The following is a 23,490-nucleotide window of genomic DNA, read 5'->3' as shown; positions in this document are numbered from 1 at the left end:
AAGTTTATTTTTTTTTAAAATCACTCTCTATCATAATTTTTTCTTTCCAAAATACATGTCTTCGTTAGTCATAAGACCATACATATATAGGGGCTAGTGGTTGTCCAGTACCGGAAGATCAAGAAAGTTGGTGACATGACAATAGGGGAACCAACAATCGAAGCCTCGTAAGTAGCGATAGTAATTATAAATAGTAATTATAACAGTCCTATATCAATAAATTCAGTGAAATTTCATAAATAAGATGTGGGAAGGGTAGACAGACCTTACCTCTATCTTATAAAGATAGAGAGACTATTTTCGATAGACCATCGGCTTAAGTAACAGAAGAGATAAGATAAAGCAACCAAGTAGTAAACAAAGTTAACAACAATATATTATGGTGACTAACGTGAATGACACAACAACAATAACAACAACAACAATGTAACAACAACAACAAACACAACATGTAATAATAAAGAACCATGACTAGGGGTGGCAAAATGGTTAAAGAAAATAATTAACCAACCATATTATCTATTAAAAAATGGGTTGGATAATGAACTTTTTAAAAACGGATCAAATATGGATATGAACCATATTATCCGTTTAGAAAATAGATAACCATAACCAATGGGTTTAACATTTACATTTGTAAAACCTCAAATTGGGGGTTCCTCAAGTTTGGGAGACTAGGAATTATCCCAAAAGTGATCATATTCAAAAAGTTATGGATAATATGGTTACCCATATTGTCCGATAATTAACTCATTTTTTATCCGTATTAAATATGTATCGGGTCGGATAATTTAGACATTTTTTCATTATCCATTTTTTACTCGTCCCATATCCGACCCGACCCGACTCGTCCGCTTGCCACCCCTAACCATGATTAAGATAATACAAAAATAGTCTTAGTAATACTAGTAGGCTTAGGAGGAACACACTACTAACTGTCAACCTACAACTCTAATTCTCGACCTCTACGCCTTCCTATCGTGGGTCATATTCTTGGTAAGCTGAAGCAATAACATGCCTACTTTTAAGAATTGTCAGATCGGCATCAATTCCCAAGGATTTTAGATTTTTCGTATTTAATATTAAGGCTCCGACAAAATTCAAATTCGCTTTACATAAGTTTATTTAAAAAAAAAAAAATCACTCTCTATCATAATTTTTTCTTTTTATATACAGGGGCTGGTGCTTGTCTAGTGCCGAAAGATTAAGAAAGTTGGTGATATGACAACAGGGGAACCGACAATCGAAGCCTCGATAGATAACGATCATAACTATAATAGTCCTACAACAATAACAACAATAAACTCAATAAAATTTTATAAATAGGGTGTAGGAAGGGTAGTGTGTACGCAAACCTTATCCCTACCTTATAAAGATAGAGATGATGTTTCCGATAGACACTCGGCTCAAGGAACAATAAAGATAAGATAAAGCAATCAAGTAGTAAATAAAGGTAACAACAATGTATTATGGTGACGAGTATGAATGACACAACAACAATAACAATAACAACAACAACAAATACAACATGTAATAATAAAGAACCATGATTAGGGGTGGCACAATGGTTAAAAAAAAATAATTAACCACCCGTATTATCCATTAAAAATGGGTTGGATAATGAACTTTTTAAAAATTGGTCAAATATAGATAAGAACCATATTATCCATTTAGAAATTGGATAACTAATAGATAATCATTGGATAACTAATGGGTTTAACTTTTACATTTGTAAAGCCTCAAATTGGGGGTTACTCAAGTTTGAGAGACTAAGAATTCTCCCACAAGTGACCATATTCAAGAATCCAAGGATAATATGGTTACCCATATTGTTGGGCGGTTAACCCGTTTTTTATCCGAATTAAATATGGGTCGGGTTGGATAATTTAGTCATTTTTTCATTACCCATTTTTGACCCGTTCCATATCGGACCCGGCCCGCCCGTTTGCCACCCCTAACCATGAGTAAGATAATACAAAAATAGTCTTAGTACTACTGGTAAGCCTAGGAGGAACACACTATTAACTGTCAACTTACAACCCTAATCCTCGACCTCTACACCTTCCTATCGTGGATCATATTCTCGATAAGTTGAAACAATGATATGTCCTGCCTAATAACCTCTCCTCAATACTTGTTAGACCTACCCCTTTCCCTTCGCAAATCCGCAAGGGAAAGGAGTAGGCCTAAGAAGTAATTATAACGGTACTAACTTTTATATCCAGATTGGAACTGGACTTAAACGTCTTTGGATCCTGCTTAGGGCGAAAAGTAAGAAATTCCGCATATTTTGACCAATTCAAGGTGAAAAATGGGGTTGCTCCCTCGGCAAACTGGGATTAGCTTTCTTTCTCTGCTCTCATTGCCCCTCTTCTTATTTGTAAAGTGCGCCCGGCCGCGAGGAATCAAGAGATCTTTGCCGGTGCTGACTTGGATCTCGGGTGACGGAATAAGGCGGCCAGAAGCGACGAGCAGTCGCGGTCGAAGCTAGGGGCATAGTAATAGTTGTTTGCTGGGTTGGTTTTGCTCTCTACCTTCTCACGGTGGGATGGAAACAAGAGAGGTCAACTGGAGTGGAAGCCTTCCCGCATCGGAACAAGACCCACTATACTAGATTTAGCCAATTCGGGTGCGGATGGGGATTCCCCAATAGATTCTACAGATTCGGATTTGGATGCCCCTGCGCATAAACATATGGATAGGGATGCCGATTCAGATGCGGCTAGAAAGGCTCACTATTAACTGTCAACTTACAACCCTAATCCTCGACCTCTACACCTTCCTATCGTGGATCATATTCTCGATAAGTTGAAACAATGATATGTCCTGCCTAATAACCTCTCCTCAATACTTGTTAGACCTACCCCTTTCCCTTCGCAAATCCGCAAGGGAAAGGAGTAGGCCTAAGAAGTAATTATAACGGTACTAAGATAACAAAATTTCTTGTGGGATAAGTTCCGATTCATACGTAACAATTTTAGCACTATTTTACAACTTTTAGCCTAAGGGTGAATAAATGATATCCATTCCACCAAAATTACTCCATTATATTCGAGGGCTCCTGGCTCATGCTCCCTCATATTCATTTTGTCACTTTAATAAAAAGATTCTTTTCTAATTTTAATAATTTCTAAGTACGGAGTAAATTTATTTAGAAAATTAAAGTACTCCATTTTCGTTGTTAAAAGCATGAGCACCAGTAACGCAGTTGCAGATCAATTGCTTCACGAAAGCAAAAGTTTTGCACTAATTGTCCTTTGACTACGTCCTTAAATGAACATAAGACCACATACTTTTTATTACTCACACTTTCTTCCCATGAACCTTCCTCAACAGGCATTGTCACGGTCCTACTTTTGAAATTAAGTTGTAGACAATTACTTTATTCAATGTTACCTTTATATAATAATTTATTAGAAGTTAATACAAACTTTTTTATTGATTTTATTTTAAATTTTGTTATGCTATTATGCAAAAGCCGAACCTACTATTGCATAATATTGTACAAACACCAATGGCTGTGATAAGGTGATAAAATAGGCGGAGTTATATTATCTACGGGTTCAGAACCCATTAACTTTTACTTTGATTTTATATTTGTATTAAGAAATTTATTAAATATAGATAAATATCTAATCATGAATCCATTAATTAAATAAAAATATATATTTTTAGCCGCTCTAAAAAATAATACTCCAACTGATAAAATGTATATATTTTTTATTTATGTGTATTATAACATATACTCAATCCGTTCACTTTTAATTGTTCATTTTTGATTTTACACGCTCCTTAATAAATAATAACTGTAGTATATATTTTACCATATAACTCTAATAATAATAGCATTTCAAAAAGTCTCGAGAAATGATTTGGAAAATGAGTAGTTAATCATAAGGGTAAAACAGAAAAAAAAAATTATCTTTTTCTTAATTTGCTAAAATGTACAAGTAAAAGCGAAAATGTATTTTTGGTATGGTATACAAGTAAAAGAATAATATATATTTTATATACTTTTTGCCTAGCAAATATAATTAATTTTAATCGATCGACCAATTTTCTATTTTGCCCTTAATTAAAACAAAGTTATGAGTTTGATAACAAGTTCAAAACTTATATCCTAACTCCGTCTTTGGATGGTAAGCACTTTCACCCTTATTCTAGAGGTATCGGGTTCGAGTTCTGAGAATGAAGTTACCCGGAGAACTTTCATGTGATGTATAGGGGTTTTAGTTTCAAAGTATAAAAAATTACCGGCCTCATAGAGCAAATACAGGAATAGTTTGCTTGCAATCTACACTATATATGGCATATGTTGTTCTGGAAAGTTGACGCTCATTGCATGACTGAGCCTTTTTCCCACCACCATAAAAAAACGGGAAAGTGAGTTTCACTCGGACTTCCCCAATCCATAACACGTTCCCTCTTGGTAACTTAATTTTTTCAATTTCACTATTTAATAGTACTATCAATTGATAAGTTCGATCTAGATCGCATGATTTTGAGCTCTGCAATTTAGCGATTGTTTTCATTTTAGTGAATTGATTGGAACTTTTGAGTTGTTTATTTTCACAAGCAATGATTTGTTCTTTTTTTTTTTTCTTTCTATATTTGTGATTGGATCTAAGCTATATATAGTGATTGTTCTTTTGTATATTCATGATTGGATTTAGCTACATACAGTGATTGTGTAAAGATGTTTACACTGTCAGGTCATCTACTCGTTCTAATAATTCGATAATTTCATTTATTTGATTGTAAGGTCAGCCCTATTCGCGAGGTTCTGGAAAGGGCTTGACCACGTTGGGTCTGATGTATGCATCCTTACCTTGCATGATTTATTTTTTGTATGTGATTATTAAATAACCAATATTGTAAAAAAATCTTTATACTGTCTGCATATAAAATGTTACCACATTTGAGTGTTTTTTATTGTTGTTACCGGGTTAGAGTTGAGAAAATTTCAATATTCCCCCGTGATTTATTTTTTCGTCCGAGTACGTAGTATTTTTGGGATTCTCAATGGTGAAATATTCAGGGATAATGCAGACGGTTGAGGGACTATTTAGTGTTAATGGGTGGTCAATATGGGTAATGGTGTTTGAACTTTTCATTTTCAAACATGTCTTGTTTGCTTCTAGAAACTGAAAAGCATAGTTTGTACATGATTTTTCTCTAATAACATCCAGATGGCTAAGATTAATGAGTTAGAGGCTGAGGATTCAGTGTTGTGATACTGTGTTTTGGGCCATTATTTTGGGGAGTTCTCTCCATTTGTAAGTTCACTTTTTTGCATTTCCTAGTATTCGTGGTGATTATATTATAGATCTCGATTTGTGATATGAGAATCTTTTCTCGCATCTATGGGTTCAAGTCTTTGGCCATTCCTTTCGTGTATACTTTAGGACAAAGGATGCCATATTCATTCCATTATTAGGTTTAGGTTCAGGGGCACTCCTTTCTTGGCCTTTCGTTGGCCAAATGCCTTGTTAATTTTATCCTATGTTGTGTTCAGATTAAAGTCAATATACTGATCTATGTATCATGTCTTAGGTATTGGTTTGTTCTTTTAAGAAGTCACTTCAGAAACATAGAACTGTGTGGCATATAAGATGGAAGATTCTGAGGGAAGTAATCCATATATGAGTACACTGGAGAGACTGGCCAGCAATGATTATATCTCCAACTTCAAAAGTTACGGGCCGTCTGGGGTTGCTGGTGCAGTTATTATTGCCATTATTATACCAATATTACTGTCCATGGTACTAATGGGGAAGAAGAAGGGGAAACAGAGAGGAGTTCCGGTTCAAGTTGGTGGTGAGGCAGGTCTTGCAATGCGCAATGCTAAGTCAGCCGGATTAGTTGAAGTTCCTTGGGAAGGGGCTACAACTGTGGCAGCTCTATTTGAGCAGTCTTGTAAAAAATATTCTAGTGAACGCTGTCTTGGAACTAGAAAACTAGTTAGCAGGGACTTTGTAACTGCAAGTGATGGAAGGAAGTTTGAGAAACTTCACTTGGGGGAGTATCAGTGGGAGAGTTATGGACAAGTATTTGATCGTGCTTGCAACTTTGCCTCTGGTCTTGTTAAGTTGGGTCATGATGTGGAGACTCGTGCTGCTATCTTCGCAGAAAGTCGTGCGGAGTGGCTCATTGCCTTTCAGGTATTCAAGTAGTATGCTAAACCAGTCCCTTATCTTCGTGTTCTTAATTACTGTGAGATCCAACAGTTTTGATGATCAAATTATTTTATTCAGGGATGCTTCCGGCAGAATATTACTGTTGTTACCATTTATGCTTCTTTGGGCGATGATGCACTTATATATTCACTCAATGAGGTGGGGCAGCTTTATTTTTTAGTCTGTGCATGCATTGTTTCTTCATCTATTCGAGGCGTCATATGACGTGATGATTTGAATTCATCTGTGGCCATTGACAGACTCAAGCATCTACGTTGATATGTGATGCCAAGCAACTGAAAAAGTTGGCTGCTGTTAGTTCTAGCCTGGAAACCATCAAGAATGTCATCTATTTTGAAGACGAGACAGTGACAGATTCCACAAATATTGGCAGCTGGAGGGTGTCATCTTTCTCAGAAATTGAAAATCTGGGTAAAAATGGTTCTATTCAGCCAAGACTGCCTGCCAAGAAAGATACTGCTGTGATCATGTATACCAGTGGCAGTACAGGCTTACCTAAGGTTTGACCCCACTTTCTATTAATTCATTTTTTCCGATGTGCATGCAAGGAAAAAAATATAACCGTTGAGTATGCTTCTAGATGGTTCTCGTGGGATGTTTCTTATAGCTTCCCTAGTGGCTGAAGCATTCTTGTTATTTAAGGGTTAAGATAACCTAAGCTATTAAAAAACTTATGGGATTGTGAATCCATTTAGCTTGGTGATCAATGCACTGAAAATTTGTAAATTCAAAAAGTTATCCAGGATGAGATGTCGTCAGATCATGCTACAGAAGATCCAACACATAAAGAGAAAGAAAAACAGAGTATTTTGGCTTACTGTAACTTATCCACACTCGTAGTCTAGATTGCACTGTGCCTTCCTCGATGTCTATCCCTCCACTGATGCTCGTTGTCTATTTTACTTTTGGTTTAAACCAACTGACTTATTGTGTATTTTATCTTTTTCATTAGGAAAAGGAGTACTGCTCGTAATTATTCTCTTATCTATGTCCTATAGGGTGTTATGATAACTCATGGCAACATTGTAGCCACTGCAGCTGGTGTTATGGGTGTGATTCCAAAAATTGGAAGCAGTGATGTCTATTTGGCTTACCTCCCTTTAGCTCACGTCTTTGAGTTGGCTGCTGAGGTAATTCCTTAGGAGTTTATCTTTAATTTGCTTCATTGTGTTTTACCTATAAAATGAAGATTAGTACAGTTCTAAGTGATTCTTGTTCTGCAGACTGTAATGCTGACTGCAGGTGCTTCTATTGGTTATGGCTCAGCTCTCACATTGACAGACACTTCTAACAAAATCAAGAAGGGGACCCAGGGAGATGCTACAGCTTTAAAGCCTACTTTAATGGCAGCAGTTCCAGCCATTCTGGATCGTGTTAGGGATGGTGTTATGAAGAAGGTTATCACTGTACCTTCCATTCTTAAGATCTCAATGAGAAAGAGCATACTTAGTTTAGTATAGGGCTTCAAAAGATTCAATGGAGACTAATCTTTTGTTTATATTTTTCATGACTCTAGGTTGAGGAGAAGGGAGGTTCTGCTAAGAAACTTTTCAACATTGCCTTTAAGCGTCGATTGGCTGCTATCGAAGGTAGCTGCTTTGGAGCTTGGGGTCTAGAGAAACAAATATGGGATATTGTTATATTTAAAAAGGTAAGGGCAGTGCTTGGAGGAGATATCCGTTTCATGCTCTGCGGTGGTGCTCCTCTGTCAGGAGATACTCAAAGATTTATCAACATCTGTATGGGGTAATTCTTCTCACTCCTAATGATGGTCTGTATATTTTCTGAATATGTTCTACATGTTTGCAATGATAAGTTTGCTTTCTTTTTAGCTCAATAACTGCTCTTAGTATGGCCGTATGTTTTTCCAAGTGTGGCAAGTCTTTTTAACTTTAGAAATTTGCGAACAATTGCTGCAGAGCTCCTATTGGTCAAGGGTATGGATTGACGGAGACATTTGCTGGAGCTGCTTTCTCTGAGTGGGATGATCCTTCTGTTGGGCGTGTTGGTCCACCTCTTCCTTGTAGCTACATAAAGGTATGGTTACTTTGTTGTGACAAATCGATTTGAGAACACCAGCTGCATTCAGTCATTTATGAAAAATCTTTGTGAAGCTATGTTAGGTAATTGTTTTGAATAGATACAACTTGGGAAGTCTTGCAGCAAAAAAAAACAAAAAAAAACCCCCTTAATATGTAATTTTAACTTCATCTGTTAGTTTCTACCTTTTCCTTCTGTTTATATTGCTTGACAATCCTAAGATCTTCCCAGGTTTTTAAAGATGCCATACTTTTGGTGTGCTTTTACCATCTTTTGTTATATGCCATAAGAATTTGAAGATAATTTTATCAATCTTCGCCAAATTTCTGGCAAAAGAACCTGTGCTTTGATTCTATAACTTATAAGTCATCTGTGGAGAAGAGAAAAAAGAAAACTGCTAATAAGCCATACAAAAAAGTTAGTGATTTAGAAATGTACAAGACATATTTCTGTTTCTTAACCTCCTTATTTTTATTTTTCTCTTCTTTCTCAACTTATGATTTTTCTGAGAAACAACAAACCAGACAAGGAAAAGGCATAACGAGGGAGAAAAACCAGGAGAAACTAAAGAGGACATCGCTATTGCAGCCTTTCATACACCAAACGGTACATGTTTCTGTAAAATGCTCCACTTGGCCAGCACGCACCAGCGTAAATATCCCACTACAATGATCCCAACTGTCGACTCTGCAAAGAACATCCCTTCAACCACCGAGTCCTAAAGCCTTGCCCATTCCCCCCATCCGAAGTTTTGAAATACATAAACTTTTTGTTGCCTTCTGAGTTCGGATCATTTTCCTAGGCTACCTTTAGCGCCTTCAGCCTATTACTATCTTTCCTGAGACAGCAGTACTGCTAACTCGTGTGATATTGAAAAGGTTATCTATTTAGTACTTGTATGATACTGAAAATGTTATCTATTTAGTAGTTGTTCTGTCCTTATCTATATAACAGTGTTTTTATATTAAAACAACCAATAATGTTGACACTAGTTCACTAATAATACTATTATTCATACAATTTTCACAAGCTTCAAGATTCAAATTAACTTAACTGTTTAGATTTAAACTCCAGCAACCTAACTTCTCAGCCATTACTTTAATTTTTACTTAGTATTTGGGAATACAAAAGTCAAAAATAATATTCTACTCTTATAATGGATGAAGTGGCGGCTTATATATTGGAGGGTTGGAGTATTTTAGTTCTTCTGCAGTACCTTCTTGGTACTGATTGTTGATGCTTGATAGAACTACCTCAGCTTGTCAGAAACAAAACCGGGAAAAAAGTACTCCATGAGTTTAGTTCTTTTTTCCAATGTAACTAAGAGCTAAACTGATTAGCGCCGTGTTTTCATGGTTGATAAGTTGAATCTGGAACCCAACTTAAACTGGTCGACCGCTCCGAAATGGCTTAATTTAGGGTCCTTACAAGGTTATTGAACTACTTTCCACTAGGCCCTTGGGAGTGGGTCATTGCGTGTTGGATAATTGTTCAATGCAGGAAATTGTCTAGGTTTTCTTTTGACAACTAGGCACAGATGGGAGCGTTGGCTGCTTTTCCATGAACATGAGATAGTGGTTCCATTGGCTCTTCATGGGAGCTATATATTTCACAATAAAGCTGAGTTTTCATGCAACTAGTTTTTGATAGTGGCTAATTTCAAAGCTTTGCTTCTACTTTTCGTGTTTGTAGTATTTATGTATTATAAGTACACATCAGCTCTGACAATGCGCTGCATCAGTGTGGAACCTAATGTGGCAGTTAAGAAATTTCTGTGAAGTTCAAATTTGGGCCGATATGCACTGTATATAGTTTTTTTGGTACTCTGTTGAGAATTTTGGAACGTCTTAAAAAATCAATTTAGTCTTAGTTGTTTTGGGGGAAAATATATTCTCATGTTGTAAGTAAGATCTTATGCATAGTTGTTCCAAGAACTTAATTAACACATGCACTTGGCTTGTTAGATGGTTAAGGCATACAATTTGGCAGTCCTTCCAATGTCGTTGAATCTTCGGATGGCTTATAAGTTTATAAGATCGGTTATTGTTTTCACACAGTTTCTCCGAAAATTTGCTTTCAATGAAGTTTCAAGTTTCAAATGTTGTCAGAGTGGTTTTCCTATCTGGAGACTTCCATGGTAGCCTATTAAAGGGAAATAGACAAATGGATAGAACTAGCTTCAATCAGACATTATAGCAAGAAAGTGATAGTGGCTGTTCCCATTTCTTTATTTTCTTTCCTGATGATGGTTTTCTTGCTAAATACAAAGGAGTTAGCTGTTTTTTGTGGTACTGCATGTGGGTTTCTTATGTGAAGCCTTGTGTTAAACCATGCAGCTTGTTACTTGGGAAGAAGGAGGTTACACAATAGCTGACAAGCCTATGCCTCGGGGAGAAGTAGTTGTTGGTGGGTGCAGCATTACTGCTGGTTACTTCAACAATGAGGCCAAAACCAATGAGGTTTATAAGGTAGTTTTGCGTTGTGAGATTTTGCTTGTACAAATAGAGGAATTCTGTATATTGCAAATTTTATACGCTGCTAATATCTCTGATACAGGTCGATGAGAGAGGCATGCGCTGGTTCTACACTGGTGACATTGGAAAGTTTCATCCTGATGGATGCCTTGAAATTATTGATAGAAAGAAAGATATTGTTAAGCTTCAGCACGGGGAGTATATCTCACTTGGAAAGGTATTCACAATTTCTTTTATTCACACGGAATCTGATGTTTCCCTTAGCAGCATAACCAGTTCCTAATAGATTCGTCGCTTCATCCTATGATTGGATATGATATTAGAGTTTTGGCCTGTAACTTAGCCTTTATCCGTTCATGATCATGAAACTGTACAATACGTGGCAGAAGCGGAGACGAAAATAATATATCATACATGGGCCTTTTCTTTTTATCCTTGGGTCTTGACTTCGGGTAATAACCAGATAAATTGATGCTCAACTCACAGGTTGAGGCAGCACTTCTATCAAGCAATTATGTGGAGAGCATAATGGTTTATGCGGACCCCTTCCACAATTATTGTGTAGCTTTAGTTGTCCCTTCACGCCCGGTGCTTGAGAAATGGGCTCAGGAATATGGCATCCAGCACAAAGATTTTTCCGAACTGTGCGACAAAGTAGAAGCAGTCAACGAGATCAAGCAATCGCTTTCAAAGGTTCGTTTCCTTTCCATGGAATCAATTTGTAATCACCGTAATGTATTAATTTGGCAAAAATATTGGTCTTTCTTTATTCTGAAAATGCATTATGTATGATAAATGAATGTTATGCTGACTGTGGATAACATGAAAGGAATATGATGACATAATTCGGCGAAGTTTTGAAATGCTAAAAAAAACAAAACACGTTTCCTCCAAATTTTAGTGCTAGTCTCAAAGTCCAAGTGATGAATAGTTATGTAGAATCAATTGCTAACTTTAAAAGGAATCCAAATTTGTGTATATGTTAAAAAGAACAGAAAAGTGGGAAGAGAATCCAAGAAAATAACAAGAAAGAAAAAACTAGAAAACATCAAAAAGAAATAGAAAAGTTAATGTTTTAACTTAAACAAAAAGAAAGAAATAACCGACCTTTACCACCTCTTGCTCTCCCTTACTAACCATATTCCAGCCATTAGTGATTACCATTTCAGCCTTGACAAGTAACCCAGAGTTCAGACCCTGCCACAATGGCTCACCTTGCCTTCCCCTCTATGGAATTAAATTCCCCTTGTTTGGTTGGGATGATATCCCATCTCTCAGAAGTAAAAATTGTCCTTGCTCTTGTTTCCGTAGAATATCCAGGGTACACAAGCTAATTAAGAAGTTAAGGTTGCCAGCCTCTGCTGCTGATCTATTCTAGGCTGTGCAAATAATGAGTGAAAGTTTTCTCCCAATAGCAGTTTACCTTTGTTCTCATGTAAGTAATAAGGTGTGTGTATATGTGTGTGAGAGATGGAGTCTCTTATTGAGCAAGGTGAAACAGAGTGAATGGATGTCTATGTCAAAATTATTTTCCTCGTATGTTGGAAGTTTTGGTTTTATAAACGACTGATATGCAGGTAGCAAAAGCTGCAAAATTGGACAAGTTTGAGCTTCCTGCAAAGATCAAGTTAATACCAGAGTCTTGGACTCCCGAGTCTGGATTGGTTACTGCAGCTCTGAAATTGAAGCGAGAACCCCTGAAGGCTCGATATAAGAATGAGCTAGAAAAGATGTATCAGTGAATCATTTTTAATTCCCTGCCAAGTCATGCCCCATTTTGCAGATTTATATATCTGTTGATGAGTTAAACTATGGTCCTTCCCAAGATAAGCACAAATTTTCCTGTTGATGCACAATTACTTGTCTCAGTTTGCTGTTGTATTAATGTCAAAGCTGTTTATACATATTGTCCATATGCTTCTTCCTTTAAGGAATGAGGTATACTGGATTTTGTACTAAGCGTAAAAAGGCAAAACTCACCAGATTTAATTTTGCGGCAGGAAAGCTTGATAAAGTTTTGTTGTATTGAGTAGATTGAGCTTTTCAGTGAGGTAAATGAAAATCTGCTCCCTCTATCAGTTAAGAGGTATAAAGGTAGTATCTTTGTTAATCATATCTCAGATAGAAGCAAATTTAGTATCTTTGTTAATCATATCTCAGATAGAAGTAAATTTAGTTAGTTGTTCCCGTTCTCTCTATTATTTCTTAATGTAGGACTATCTAAAATCATTTTATTTAATTCTAATTTACTTTTTTTTTGTCTCTAATATATCCACTTAAACGTATAGGATAAACAAATAGATCCATTCTACCCTTGGAACTAGTTTAAACATTGGTCATAAAATGTGCTTCTAGGCTTGCTTTTCCTTCTTCCATCTTAAATCATCTTGTGTTTTTCCTATCAAACAAAGTAGGACATATTCGATCTTTTTGTCTTTTATAAGTGTTTGAGGCTCTTTAGATTGTTTGGTATTGATTTTCCTTTTGATTTTGTAAGGGAAATATATAAGCTTTCAGTATTGATGGTAGAATACCATTCACTTTTTAGTATTATCATTGTATTTATCTGCGAGGCTAATCATTATTGCTGGTATCCTCAATTAATTTGGAGGGTTTGATTGACTATTATTTTTATTTTTCGTAAACGAGGACTGATCCTCTCCTAGCTTTCTTAAATTCTTTTTTAAGTTTCCTAAAATAAATTGGTATGACCTCATTCACGAAACGCTAAATACTAGTCGGATTAGTCTTTTTAACAAGCATATTACCATATCAAATGGAGGACAGCTAAAACAAATCTAAACGATCAGCTACTAATTAGTATTTGTGGTTGCAGGTCAGCAATCATTTTTAACAAACTATCAATTAATGGTTGTTAAGATATTTACCTGTAATTACCTAATAAGTGACATCATTGTATAAATGTATTAAACTATCCCTTAAACTCGATACTAACATGTGAGGGCATTCTGAAAATGAGAATTTAAAGTACCAAAAGGCCGAAATGCTGGTACACCTATCACCAAGACTTTTCAAAGTAGCCTCCACAGATATGAAATAATAGAGGAAGTTGACTTCTCAATTTATAACATCTACCGATTATGAGGGTGTTTGTGAATACTGTTTAACTACAAAAGAAACTAAAATAAACTTGAAATCGAAAATTACCATCTCAAGAATACATGTGACAAGGTTTATATAAAGCAAGGGTGGTAAAAAAGAACTAAGAAGAAGAAAAGAAGACAGAGCAACAAGTCTTGGAATTTGCAGCAGAAATGGTCTTCACTCTTCAGTTCAACTGCTGAACTATTTACATTACAAATAGCAGAGAGGAGTTTCTGCACTATTAGTTTAGATATGTTTCACCTGTAGGTTTATTTTCGCTCATATGTACCACGCCATTGAAATCCTGATGCAAGAGACTTGGATCATTTTTCTTCAGTCGAAGTTGGGCTTGATGAGACTGGCATTGTGGGAATAGATGGACGTTGGAGAAGGTATAGTGCTGGACCCAGAAAAGGAATCACCGATAAGGGAAGAAGCCAAAATCCTTTGTTATACCTTGAGATATAACCACATGTTATCTGTCAATTTCATTTTGCATAGGGTGGGAACTACATTTCTGTGAGCATGAGCTTACCACTTTCGAGCAGTCATGTCATTGTAAATCCAGAAGGGTGCAAACGCTGACAGTAGACTGAAATCAATTGACATTGCATGGATCTGCAGATCAATCAAGAATATGTCAGGTTTATATATGTCTAACACAAGGTGTGCATAATTGACGGAAATCTCTCATTAGCATAAATATCCACAAGGTTGAAATCTGGATTTTAACAAATGTTTTTGCCATAGTAGGAGCTAGTTAGATTCTTGATCACCTTTTCGCAAGATGAGATTAATATCATATTCATGTACAAGGACAGAATGGGAACTCTAACTTCCACCTTAATATAATTATCAACAAAAAAAAAAAAAAGAAAAAAGAAAAAGAAAAAAGAAAAGAAGAAGTAAGAAAAGGAAGTACAATGACAGAATAGGAACTCTAGCTTCCAACTTAATATAATTATCAAGAAGTAGACCTCTACTGTTATTTTAACGACTGGCTGAACATATTACTAGCTTTATTTCTTTCAACATATGGTGAAATGCTGAAGCAGATTTCTTAGTTATCACACGGACCATCTTCTGGACCAGGTAACTGCTCATTTAAATATCAAACCCGCTAACCAGTTTTTGCAGGAAACTAAGATTGTCAACGAAGTAAGATCATTAGTCAACCTTATAGGAAAAAAAAAGAAAAAAAGATGAGATCATTACTCCATCAGACAATGAAATATGACACTAACTCAACAGCTAAATTTATGGTAACATGTTATGCAGCATATCAAATATAGACACTAAAGTAGAAACTTACGAATCTGCTTTCTCTGAAGTATTGGTAAAATTCCTTCCAAACATCTCCATTTGATAAACCTGCGTAAAATATTATCCCTAGCCCTGCAGCCATGGTTACCTGATTTTGCATTAGTTAGAAGACAGAAAAGTAGTTCATCTCTCAAGCTATAAAGCACTTTACGATCAGTTCCCTAAAAAATTTTAATCTTCCAATATTGGGGAAAAAGCATACAAAACAGTGCTACCACTTAAGGTGTCCGATATTACTCCTTTTTCTACTTACTTCAGATAAGATGCGGTTGCAACAAGATCTTTTACATGCTTATATATATCACAGAGTTTCTGTTCCATATTCTTTGGTTTAGAGCTAGAAAAAGTAGACTGTAGTCAGACAAAAGCATTCCTTACCCCAGCAGTCAATTTCGATTCGAGAAAATTTAGAGGCCACCTTCGAAGCTCAGTTTCTTCAACAGGTGGAGGAGGTGGTTTCCAGAGAGCAAAATATGGGATAAGAGCATATGCACCACCAAAGAATGAAAGTACGAGAAATGGCCAGACAGGTATGCTGCTCTTTGAACTGCAGAAAAAACAAGATTTTATATCGAATGATTGTATCTTTTTTTTTGCTGTCCAAGCTAGAAAATCTAGACAAATTTGAATGTGGTACTTTTCCTAATGTGTTAGTCACAACAGTTACTCCAGAATGTTTGAATTACACTTGATCACTCCAAGCGACTTAATCTCACATTATATATAGAACAACAACAACAATAACAAACCCGGTGTAATCCCACAGGTGGGGTCTGGGGAGGGTAATGTGTACGCGGACCTTACCCCTACCTTGTGAAGTAGAGAGGTTGTTTCCGATAGACCCTCGGCTCAATTATATATAGAGCCAACAAAAAAATCAAGAACTGTACAACCCAAGATTTTACCTTCTAGCGGTAGGAAGGAGCAGCATACTGTAAACTAATGGCCACAAACCCATGAGGTACCAAAGACTCACTAGCACTTGATTCATTTGGAAGCCATCATCTCCTTTCAAATTAAGGAGTTTCTTTAAGAAATACATGTCTGTCAACTGCAAATTTAAGGTTAAAAAAGGACTAAGAAAAAAATACAATACAGAGCAGAGAGCTATAGAGTAAAGAGTGAAGCAAATAAGTATCATAAAGGAGTACTTGTTGACAAAGCATCTTCTCATACTTTGATATTTCAATTATTTTTAGCACACTAGAGAACTGCTCTCTCCACTTCATTTCATGTGAACCTGTTTAATTGAGCACTAAATTTAAGAAATGGATGCTATGCGCAGGGTTTAGAGAAGGGTCAGACCACAAGGGCCAGACCACAAGGGTCTATTGTATTAATGCGGTCTTAACTTGCATTCCTGCAAAAGTATGTTTCCACGGGTTGAACCCTTGGTCTCATAGTATCAATTTTACCGGTTACGCTTCACATAAACTATAAACTATAACTCGATAATTGTCTATGTAGAAATATGCAAAAAACATGACTTTAAGCCGGAAGAAACAAGAAAAGAGAATATTTAGCAGAAAAATACGATGTGATACCGGGGTCTGATTAGGAGCAAGGAAGAAAACATAGTACATGAGTCCACCCCACAATCCAAAGAGCAAAAACGACGTCGTCCAATCCCATTGGTCTCCTCCACTTGCTCCATTATTGCTTCCACCACTTACCTCATTAGAAACATCTGTATCTTTTTCCATAATTGGATCTTCTTGATTTTGAAAGTTTAGTGAACTATGGCATATATACAGACGACCCTTTTTCCCAAATACTGAAATTTTGGTATTTATGTAGTTGTAATTGTAGATTGAGTTCTTGAAAAAATGGGTCTTTGGATTCTTGATTTTTGCACTGTTTGGAAATGAAATTCTAGTGTTGACTTTCTTATTTTTAAGAAATAGTAGTGAAGAAAAGTTGGAGGGGATGACGCTGGTATTGGCTAACATTTTTAGAGTAATAAGGAAAATGCAGCAACCGCTGACCAGCGAAGTGCGAACTACTCCGAAGGACCAAAATAATTGACAATATCTCATCATGTGTGTTCAAAGGAATACCACAAACGTCGTCGTTTTGTAGATATATTTTGTGTTCTAACTTGGACTGCAAATAAGGATGATTTTTTTTTCCTTCCAATTATATAAATTGTGTTTTACTGTTTAACAGCAATGGGGTGGTTAGTTTATTTACAGCCTCTAATCAATATACATAGTACACTAATTATTTATTATACGTTTGCCGGCTATTTTTTTAGACAAACAATTATTTGAGTTAGTTTTTCTAGAAAAAATATATTTGCAATTAGGTAGATAAATAAATAAATCTTTTAAATGGGTATTTATAATTGATAGTCTGATAAAGATGCTAATTAATTTGATATCACTAGGGGCGGAGCTAGAAGCTCGAGTACATATTAGGCCAAGTCATTAGCTTTTGCTTAAATAATATACTCCCTCTATCTCAAATTATATGTTGTGATTTATAAAAATAGTTGTCTCAAATTATTATCATCTTAGAAGTTCAAAACAAACTTAATTATTTTTTTATTTTATTTTACCCCTAGTAGTAATTATCTTGAAAACTACAAACACCTCAATTATGGGGTAATATTATGATTCTTCAAGTACCAATAAGACATAAATCAAGATAAAATAATAAAAAATGCCTCATAATTATTATTTTCTTAAGCGGTGTAAAACAAAAAACGCGACAGATAATTTGAGACGGAGGGAGTATTTGTGTTAAAAATTAATTAAATATATACAAATATTAAATTTAGTCCGTTATTAGTACTTAAAGTCTATAATTCTTTAAAATTATGGCTCCGCCTCTGAATGTGCAAAATTAAAATATTTCATTATCATTGTATTGTATATAACTTTAAATTTTAAATCCTTAAGTTTTATTGTTGACGATTAAAGAATTCAGATAAATTCTAACTGTCAAAACGACCAATCTTGAAAGCTATCCCCTCACCTCACCTCACCTTTCAACAGATAAGGCAATAGTTCATTTATCTTCTCTCCTACTCTTTCACCTCTCTTCTCTAGCCATGGCGGAAGCTTCTAGAATACTCCAATCAGGTTTCCTTCCTCATTTTCCCCATAACTCTCCGTCTCACAGAACCACTCTCCACTTCAACTCCTCCTACACTTTCCACAGAAGAAACAATACTACTCCCAACCTCATTAATATCCGCTGTTCATCATCAATTTCCGCAGCTGAAACTACCAAACCGACAAAAACAGAGAATTTTCCGTGGGGCTGCGACATTGATTCTCTCGAAAATGCGTCGACTTTGCAGAAATGGTTGTCGGATTCGGGGTTGCCTGAACAGAAAATGGGCATACAAAGAGTGGATGTTGGAGAAAGAGGCCTTGTTGCTCTTAAGAATATTAGGAAAGGGGAAAAGTTGCTCTTTGTTCCTCCCTCACTTGTCATCACTGCTGACTCGGTAAAGTTATTACTCCTCCATTTATGTGACTTAGTTTGACTCGACAAGAAGTTTAAGAAAAAAGTAAGACTTTTGAAATTGTGGTTTTAAAAACATAAAGTTAAAAAGTTTTGTAGAGCCATGATATTTGTGTGGTTATAAAAGTTTTTTATTAAGGTAAAATGGGTAAAACGTAAAGTTTAAAGTTAATTTGTTTTCAAGTATAGAAATGTATCATTCTTTTTGCAACAGAATAATAAAGAAAATATGTCATATAAATTGAAACAAATGGAGTAGTCTTTTGTTTGATATTTGAACTTGGCCTGAAGTAAAATTAGCGGGGCTATAATTAAACTCGGTGGATAATGGGCCCGGCCATCGACCTTTCTCCGCTTAGATAGCAAGCAGGGTACGAACTCATGAGGTGCACCTAATCCACACATCACGTGTTGCACTCTTACTATTATACGAAAGACCGGGGGCTTAAGAGGGAAATTTTAATTTGTAAATCAGATGTTAATTAAGTTGTTTTGTATCCCTGCAACGAACATAACTGCTCATTAACAAATCCTAATTTCTGTCTGGGAGCCTGAGTAACCAACTGAGGTGGAAAACTTGAGATCGTAACATGAAATGTAACAGTCTTAACTTAGAATGATCCTCTGTAAGAACTATTTTCAATGAACAGAAGTAGGATCATGTTTACAGGCTAAATAGGTAATTTTCCCTGACATATAAAGTACTCTACTTGTATTACTATTACATGTTGCAGATCGCAGAGATTTTGAAGGACTTACAGTTTAATAAGACAGGATGTGGAACAAATTTGAACATGAAACTAATATTTCATTACCTGTCTGGTATAGAAGTCATTAAGGTGAAGGTCAATCGGACTAGAAATTGGATGTTGATGCACTTCAGCTCTAACTTCTTGACATTGCAGTGTATCTCATGCTAGGTTAGCTTAGTTGGACTTTTAGGACATGGAAATAAAGTGTAAACCTTGGCTTCCCATGATTGTCAGTTGCTAATACATCAAGATTGCCGTGATTGTCTGCCTCAGTTGGCAAACTCTGTCATATATAGTTTATAGCCCTTAACCCCTAGGGATGGTTGAGTTGTTGATTGCATAGGGTAATAACCTTGAGATCTCAAGTTGGAATTCCAGCTACAAAATTTGGTTTATGGACCGATTTACCCTTCACATGTACTTGTGGGGGTTGTAGTAACTTCCAATGGATTAGGCAAGTATGAGCAAGTTGGTCCGAATACCAACATATATACGCTCGCACACAAACAAAAAAATAGCCATCTCCAGGTAGAAGGAGTGCAATAACAAGATGACATCTTTCTTTTCCTCTGAATTTCCTTTCTTCCAAACAATTATACTAGCCACACATCTGAATTGCATTTCTTAAATAGTAAAGTTGATTCTTTTATAAACAAATATTTCTCATACCCCATACTTGAAATACCACTGGAATGTTTACCATTGTTCTTATTCTCAGAATCATACTAGTCATTAGTGCAGCTTGGAGGCAGAATGGCTACAAATGGATCTCAAGTGTTACTTATATATTTGTATATCAGTAGAGATAACGGAAGAATTAGGTATCCTTAAAGTTTTTAATTAGTTACTGGTTTAGATGCCATGCTATACATGTGTAAGTATAGGTTCTACAGCATACTGAGTAACTGCAAACTGAAATGTTTTGTTTCTCCTTGTTTAGTTGTGGATTAGTTGGTTTACTAAAGGGGAAAAATGAGAAAGGGGAAACGGTTTTCCATGTGTTTAAAAGATGGTTAACATTAAACACTATGGCAAATAGCAACCTGTGATCACCGGTTCAGGTTTCATATGTTCAATGCTGTGAGATTTAAGACACGAGCCCTTCCTAATTCAAGTAAATCAGATGGGAGGGGCATAACGAAAGTATCTAGAATACAACAGATACAGTTACCATTATTTAAATCTATGTACTTTTTGGATTTAAAATATTATGAATTCTGGTACCAACGGAGGTTTTTTTTCCTGTCTTGCTATGTGCTGGTGATGCCAGAAATGGAGCAACCCTGAGGTTGGTGCTGTGTTAAAACAGTACAATGTTCCAGATTGGCCTTTTCTTGCTACATATTTAATTAGCGAGGCAAGCCTCATGAAATACTCAAGATGGAGTAACTATATTTCTGCCTTGCCTAGACAGCCTTACTCTCTCTTGTACTGGTAAGCCTCTTATTAGTTTTGGTGTCTACCAAACCTTGTCAAGACTTAAGCGTTCTTCCTTTACTACGTAAAAGGGTACATGCTCAATAAGTTCCCCTACAGCTTTTCCATGTCATTTCAGGACTCGTTCTGAGCTAGATAGGTATTTGGAAGCATCACAAATAAGAGAACGAGCAATTGAAAGGATAAATAACGTCACTGGAACGTAAGGCTTCTTTCGTCAATTTCTCAGAATTTATCATTTGAAGCTAGTTTTTTCCTTACTTTTATTGGGAAAAAATTTACTACTTTGATCACTCAATTATTATCTTTGGTTCTCGTTACACCTGACTAAGCACACTTTACCCTAATTGTTAGTTTACAGATATGTATAGTGTAGTCTTGTCCCACATTGGAAGATGAGTAATATCTCCTTGTAGTGTATAACTATAAATAGGGACCTCTTGTATTGTATTTATCATCCAATATCAATAACATATTTTCTCCCGTGCCTTCTCACATGGTATCAGAGCATTAGTGAGAAAAGATCGTTGTGCGTCATTCCAGCATTAACCGGGAAGAAAGAACTTAGTCATCGTGCAATTTTTCCGGTGACCTAAGGCTTGTCTAAGTGAAAGTCACTTTCTGTCAGTGTTGTGCTAAAACCAACACCACCACGAGGTAGATCACCCTCCGACGACCAACCCCTGAAATTTTATCTGGCAGAAAAACCACCACGCTCCTCCACGCGCCGGCAACAACAATTTTTCCGGCGAGGGTTCCGACCACTTTCCGGCCATTTTTTTCGCGAAGCTTCTTCAGGACAGTGTGCTCTCCTCAAAATTCCGAGCCTACCCATCTAATTCAAATCAAATTCCGACCAGTTTTATATTTTTCCGGCGTGAACAGTGACCTTTCCGGCCATTTTTTGAAAACATTTTTTCAGGACAGCTTGCTCGCAAAGGAATTCCGAATCTATCCATCCTGGTTACGACAAATTCCGACAACTTTGGAATTTTCCTGCGAGCTACAGTGTTTCCGGCATGAACCGTGTTTCGGCGCATAACAATGTTCTGTTTTCCTGCTGTAAACAGTGTTTTTTAAGCTATTTCTTCAGTTTTCTCACAGGAGTTACTTATTTTCACTATTTCAAGTTAACCCTACTACTACAAATTGTATCGACATGGGAACCGATGCTTTGAATAGTCGGATGGTTTCTTTAGCAGATTATATTGAGTTCCTTCAGTATAAAGCATGTAAGCAGACATCTTCTGAGATAGCTTCTGTTGTTCAAACAAGTAATAGCGTGACTTGTTTCTCCCAATCTTCATCCTCTGAGTCTTGGGTCATTGATTCAGGTGCATCTGGTAACAAATCTCTTTTCACTACTATTTCGTATTCTCAATCTCTTCCAAAAGTCACAATGGCCAATGGGTCTCAAACCATGGCAACTACAATAGGTCAAGCAAGCCCACTTCCTTCCTTACCTTTAGATTCAGTCCTTTATGTTCCCAATAGTCCTTTTAATCTCATAGCTGTTAGTCGCTTAGCCAAATCATTTAAATGCGTTGTTTTATTTCTTGATGACCATGTTTTTATACAGGAACGCAGTACGGGGCGGATTATTGGTACCAGGCGTGAATCAAACGGACTTTATTACCTTATCCTTGCTAAATCACATGGACTCAAATCTCGTCTTCCTTCTACAACTTATCCTATTACTGATTCACCAGATTTATTACATAAACGGTTGGGACATCCCAGTTTGTCAAAACTTCAGAAAATGGTATCTGGTTTATCTCACTTTTCAGCTCTAGAGTGTGAGTCATGTCAGCTCGGTAAGCATACCCGCTCCCATTTCCCTTGACGTCTTGATAATCGAGCAGAGTCACCTTTTACTTTAGTCCATTCAGATGTTTGGGGTCCTAGTCGGGTCAGTTCCACATTGGGATTCCGCTACTTTGTCAGTTTCATTGATGATTATTCCAGGTGCACTTGGATATTTTTGATAAAAAATCGATGAGAGCTGTTTTCTATTTTCCAGACCTTCCACGCTGAAATTCAAAATTAATTTGGGTCGCGCATTTCGTAGTGATAATGCCCGAGAGTATTTGTCTTCCCCATTTTAGCAGTTTATGAAATCTCATGGGATTATTCATCAAACATCTTGTCCGTACACATCTCAACAAAATGGGGTTGCTGAAAGAAAGAATAGACATCTTATTGAAACTGCTCGTACCCTACTCATACAATCTCATGCTCCGTTGCGTTTTTTGGGGGGATGCAGTTCTTACATCTTGCTATCTTATTAATCGTATGCCATCTTCAGCTATCCAGAACTAAGTTCCATTCTCTGTCATGTTTCCCCACTTACCTTTGTTCTCTCTTCCACCCCATATCTTTGGAAGCACTTGTTTTGTTCATAACCTTACTCCAGGAACAGATAAGTTAGTTCCTCGTGCTCTTAAGTGCGTATTTCTGGGTTTCTCGAGAACACAAAAGGGGTATCGATGCTACTCTCCTGACCTCCAGCGGTACCTTATGTCCGCTGATTTTACCTTCTTTGAAACCCAATCATACTTCACAGGTTCAGGTCATCACTTAGATATTTCTGAAGTACTACTAGTTTCATCTTTTGGAAATTCAGTCACTCCAGCTTCACCACCTACAGCTCCAGTTGTAGCTCCACCACCTATAGCTCCAGTTCCACCACCT

The 23,490-nt window shown here is 36.4% G+C and overlaps 3 protein-coding genes across 5 annotated transcripts in view; 2 read left to right on the top strand and 1 right to left on the bottom strand.

The window, feature by feature from the left end:
• Positions 1-4,265: 4,265 nt before the first annotated feature.
• On the top strand, positions 4,266-12,804 carry LOC107830032 (long chain acyl-CoA synthetase 8). 2 transcript variants are annotated; one of them, XM_016657513.2, is made up of 12 exons: positions 4,266-4,429; positions 5,554-6,161; positions 6,255-6,335; positions 6,437-6,697; positions 7,196-7,327; positions 7,421-7,594; positions 7,714-7,943; positions 8,117-8,234; positions 10,574-10,705; positions 10,794-10,928; positions 11,198-11,404; positions 12,289-12,804. In XM_016657513.2, the coding sequence occupies exons 2-12, from the start codon at positions 5,613-5,615 to the stop codon at positions 12,451-12,453; spliced, it is 2,184 nt and encodes a 727-aa protein (XP_016512999.2). In that variant the 5' UTR covers positions 4,266-4,429; positions 5,554-5,612; the 3' UTR covers positions 12,454-12,804. The 2 variants fall into 2 exon arrangements, with proteins under 2 accessions (XP_016512999.2, XP_075094400.1); XM_075238299.1 differs by lacking the exon at positions 4,266-4,429 and adding an exon at positions 4,487-5,276.
• A 1,048-nt stretch (positions 12,805-13,852) lies between these two features.
• On the bottom strand, positions 13,853-17,171 carry LOC107830033 (uncharacterized). Of its 2 annotated transcripts, none has more exons than XM_016657514.2 (6): positions 16,684-17,171; positions 16,045-16,190; positions 15,518-15,686; positions 15,129-15,227; positions 14,352-14,434; positions 13,853-14,272 (listed from the first exon to the last, which is right to left on the bottom strand). In XM_016657514.2, exons 1-6 carry the CDS (start codon positions 17,086-17,088, stop codon positions 14,140-14,142), a joined length of 1,035 nt encoding a protein of 344 aa, XP_016513000.1. In that variant the 5' UTR covers positions 17,089-17,171; the 3' UTR covers positions 13,853-14,139. The 2 variants fall into 2 exon arrangements, with proteins under 2 accessions (XP_016513000.1, XP_016513001.1); XM_016657515.2 differs by having other exon boundaries at positions 13,853-14,216.
• Positions 17,172-18,070: 899 nt separating this feature from the next.
• The window catches only part of LOC107809193 (ribulose-1,5 bisphosphate carboxylase/oxygenase large subunit N-methyltransferase, chloroplastic-like), a 30,290-nt gene continuing 24,870 nt past the window's right edge, over positions 18,071-23,490 (top strand). Inside the window, exons 1-3 of the mRNA XM_075238278.1 lie at positions 18,071-18,593; positions 20,633-20,796; positions 20,918-21,001. Of these exons, the coding sequence (XP_075094379.1) occupies positions 18,192-18,593; positions 20,633-20,796; positions 20,918-21,001 (650 nt within the window). The 5' untranslated portion in view covers positions 18,071-18,191. The remainder of the gene's footprint in view (positions 18,594-20,632; positions 20,797-20,917; positions 21,002-23,490) is intronic.

The sequence above is a fragment of the Nicotiana tabacum genome, chromosome 2 (genome assembly GCF_000715075.1).
Source record: "Nicotiana tabacum cultivar K326 chromosome 2, ASM71507v2, whole genome shotgun sequence".
Taxonomy (NCBI): domain Eukaryota; kingdom Viridiplantae; phylum Streptophyta; class Magnoliopsida; order Solanales; family Solanaceae; genus Nicotiana; species Nicotiana tabacum.
The sequence above is the reverse complement of the archived record's forward strand: the minus strand, read 5'-3'. Positions and strand labels throughout refer to the sequence as shown.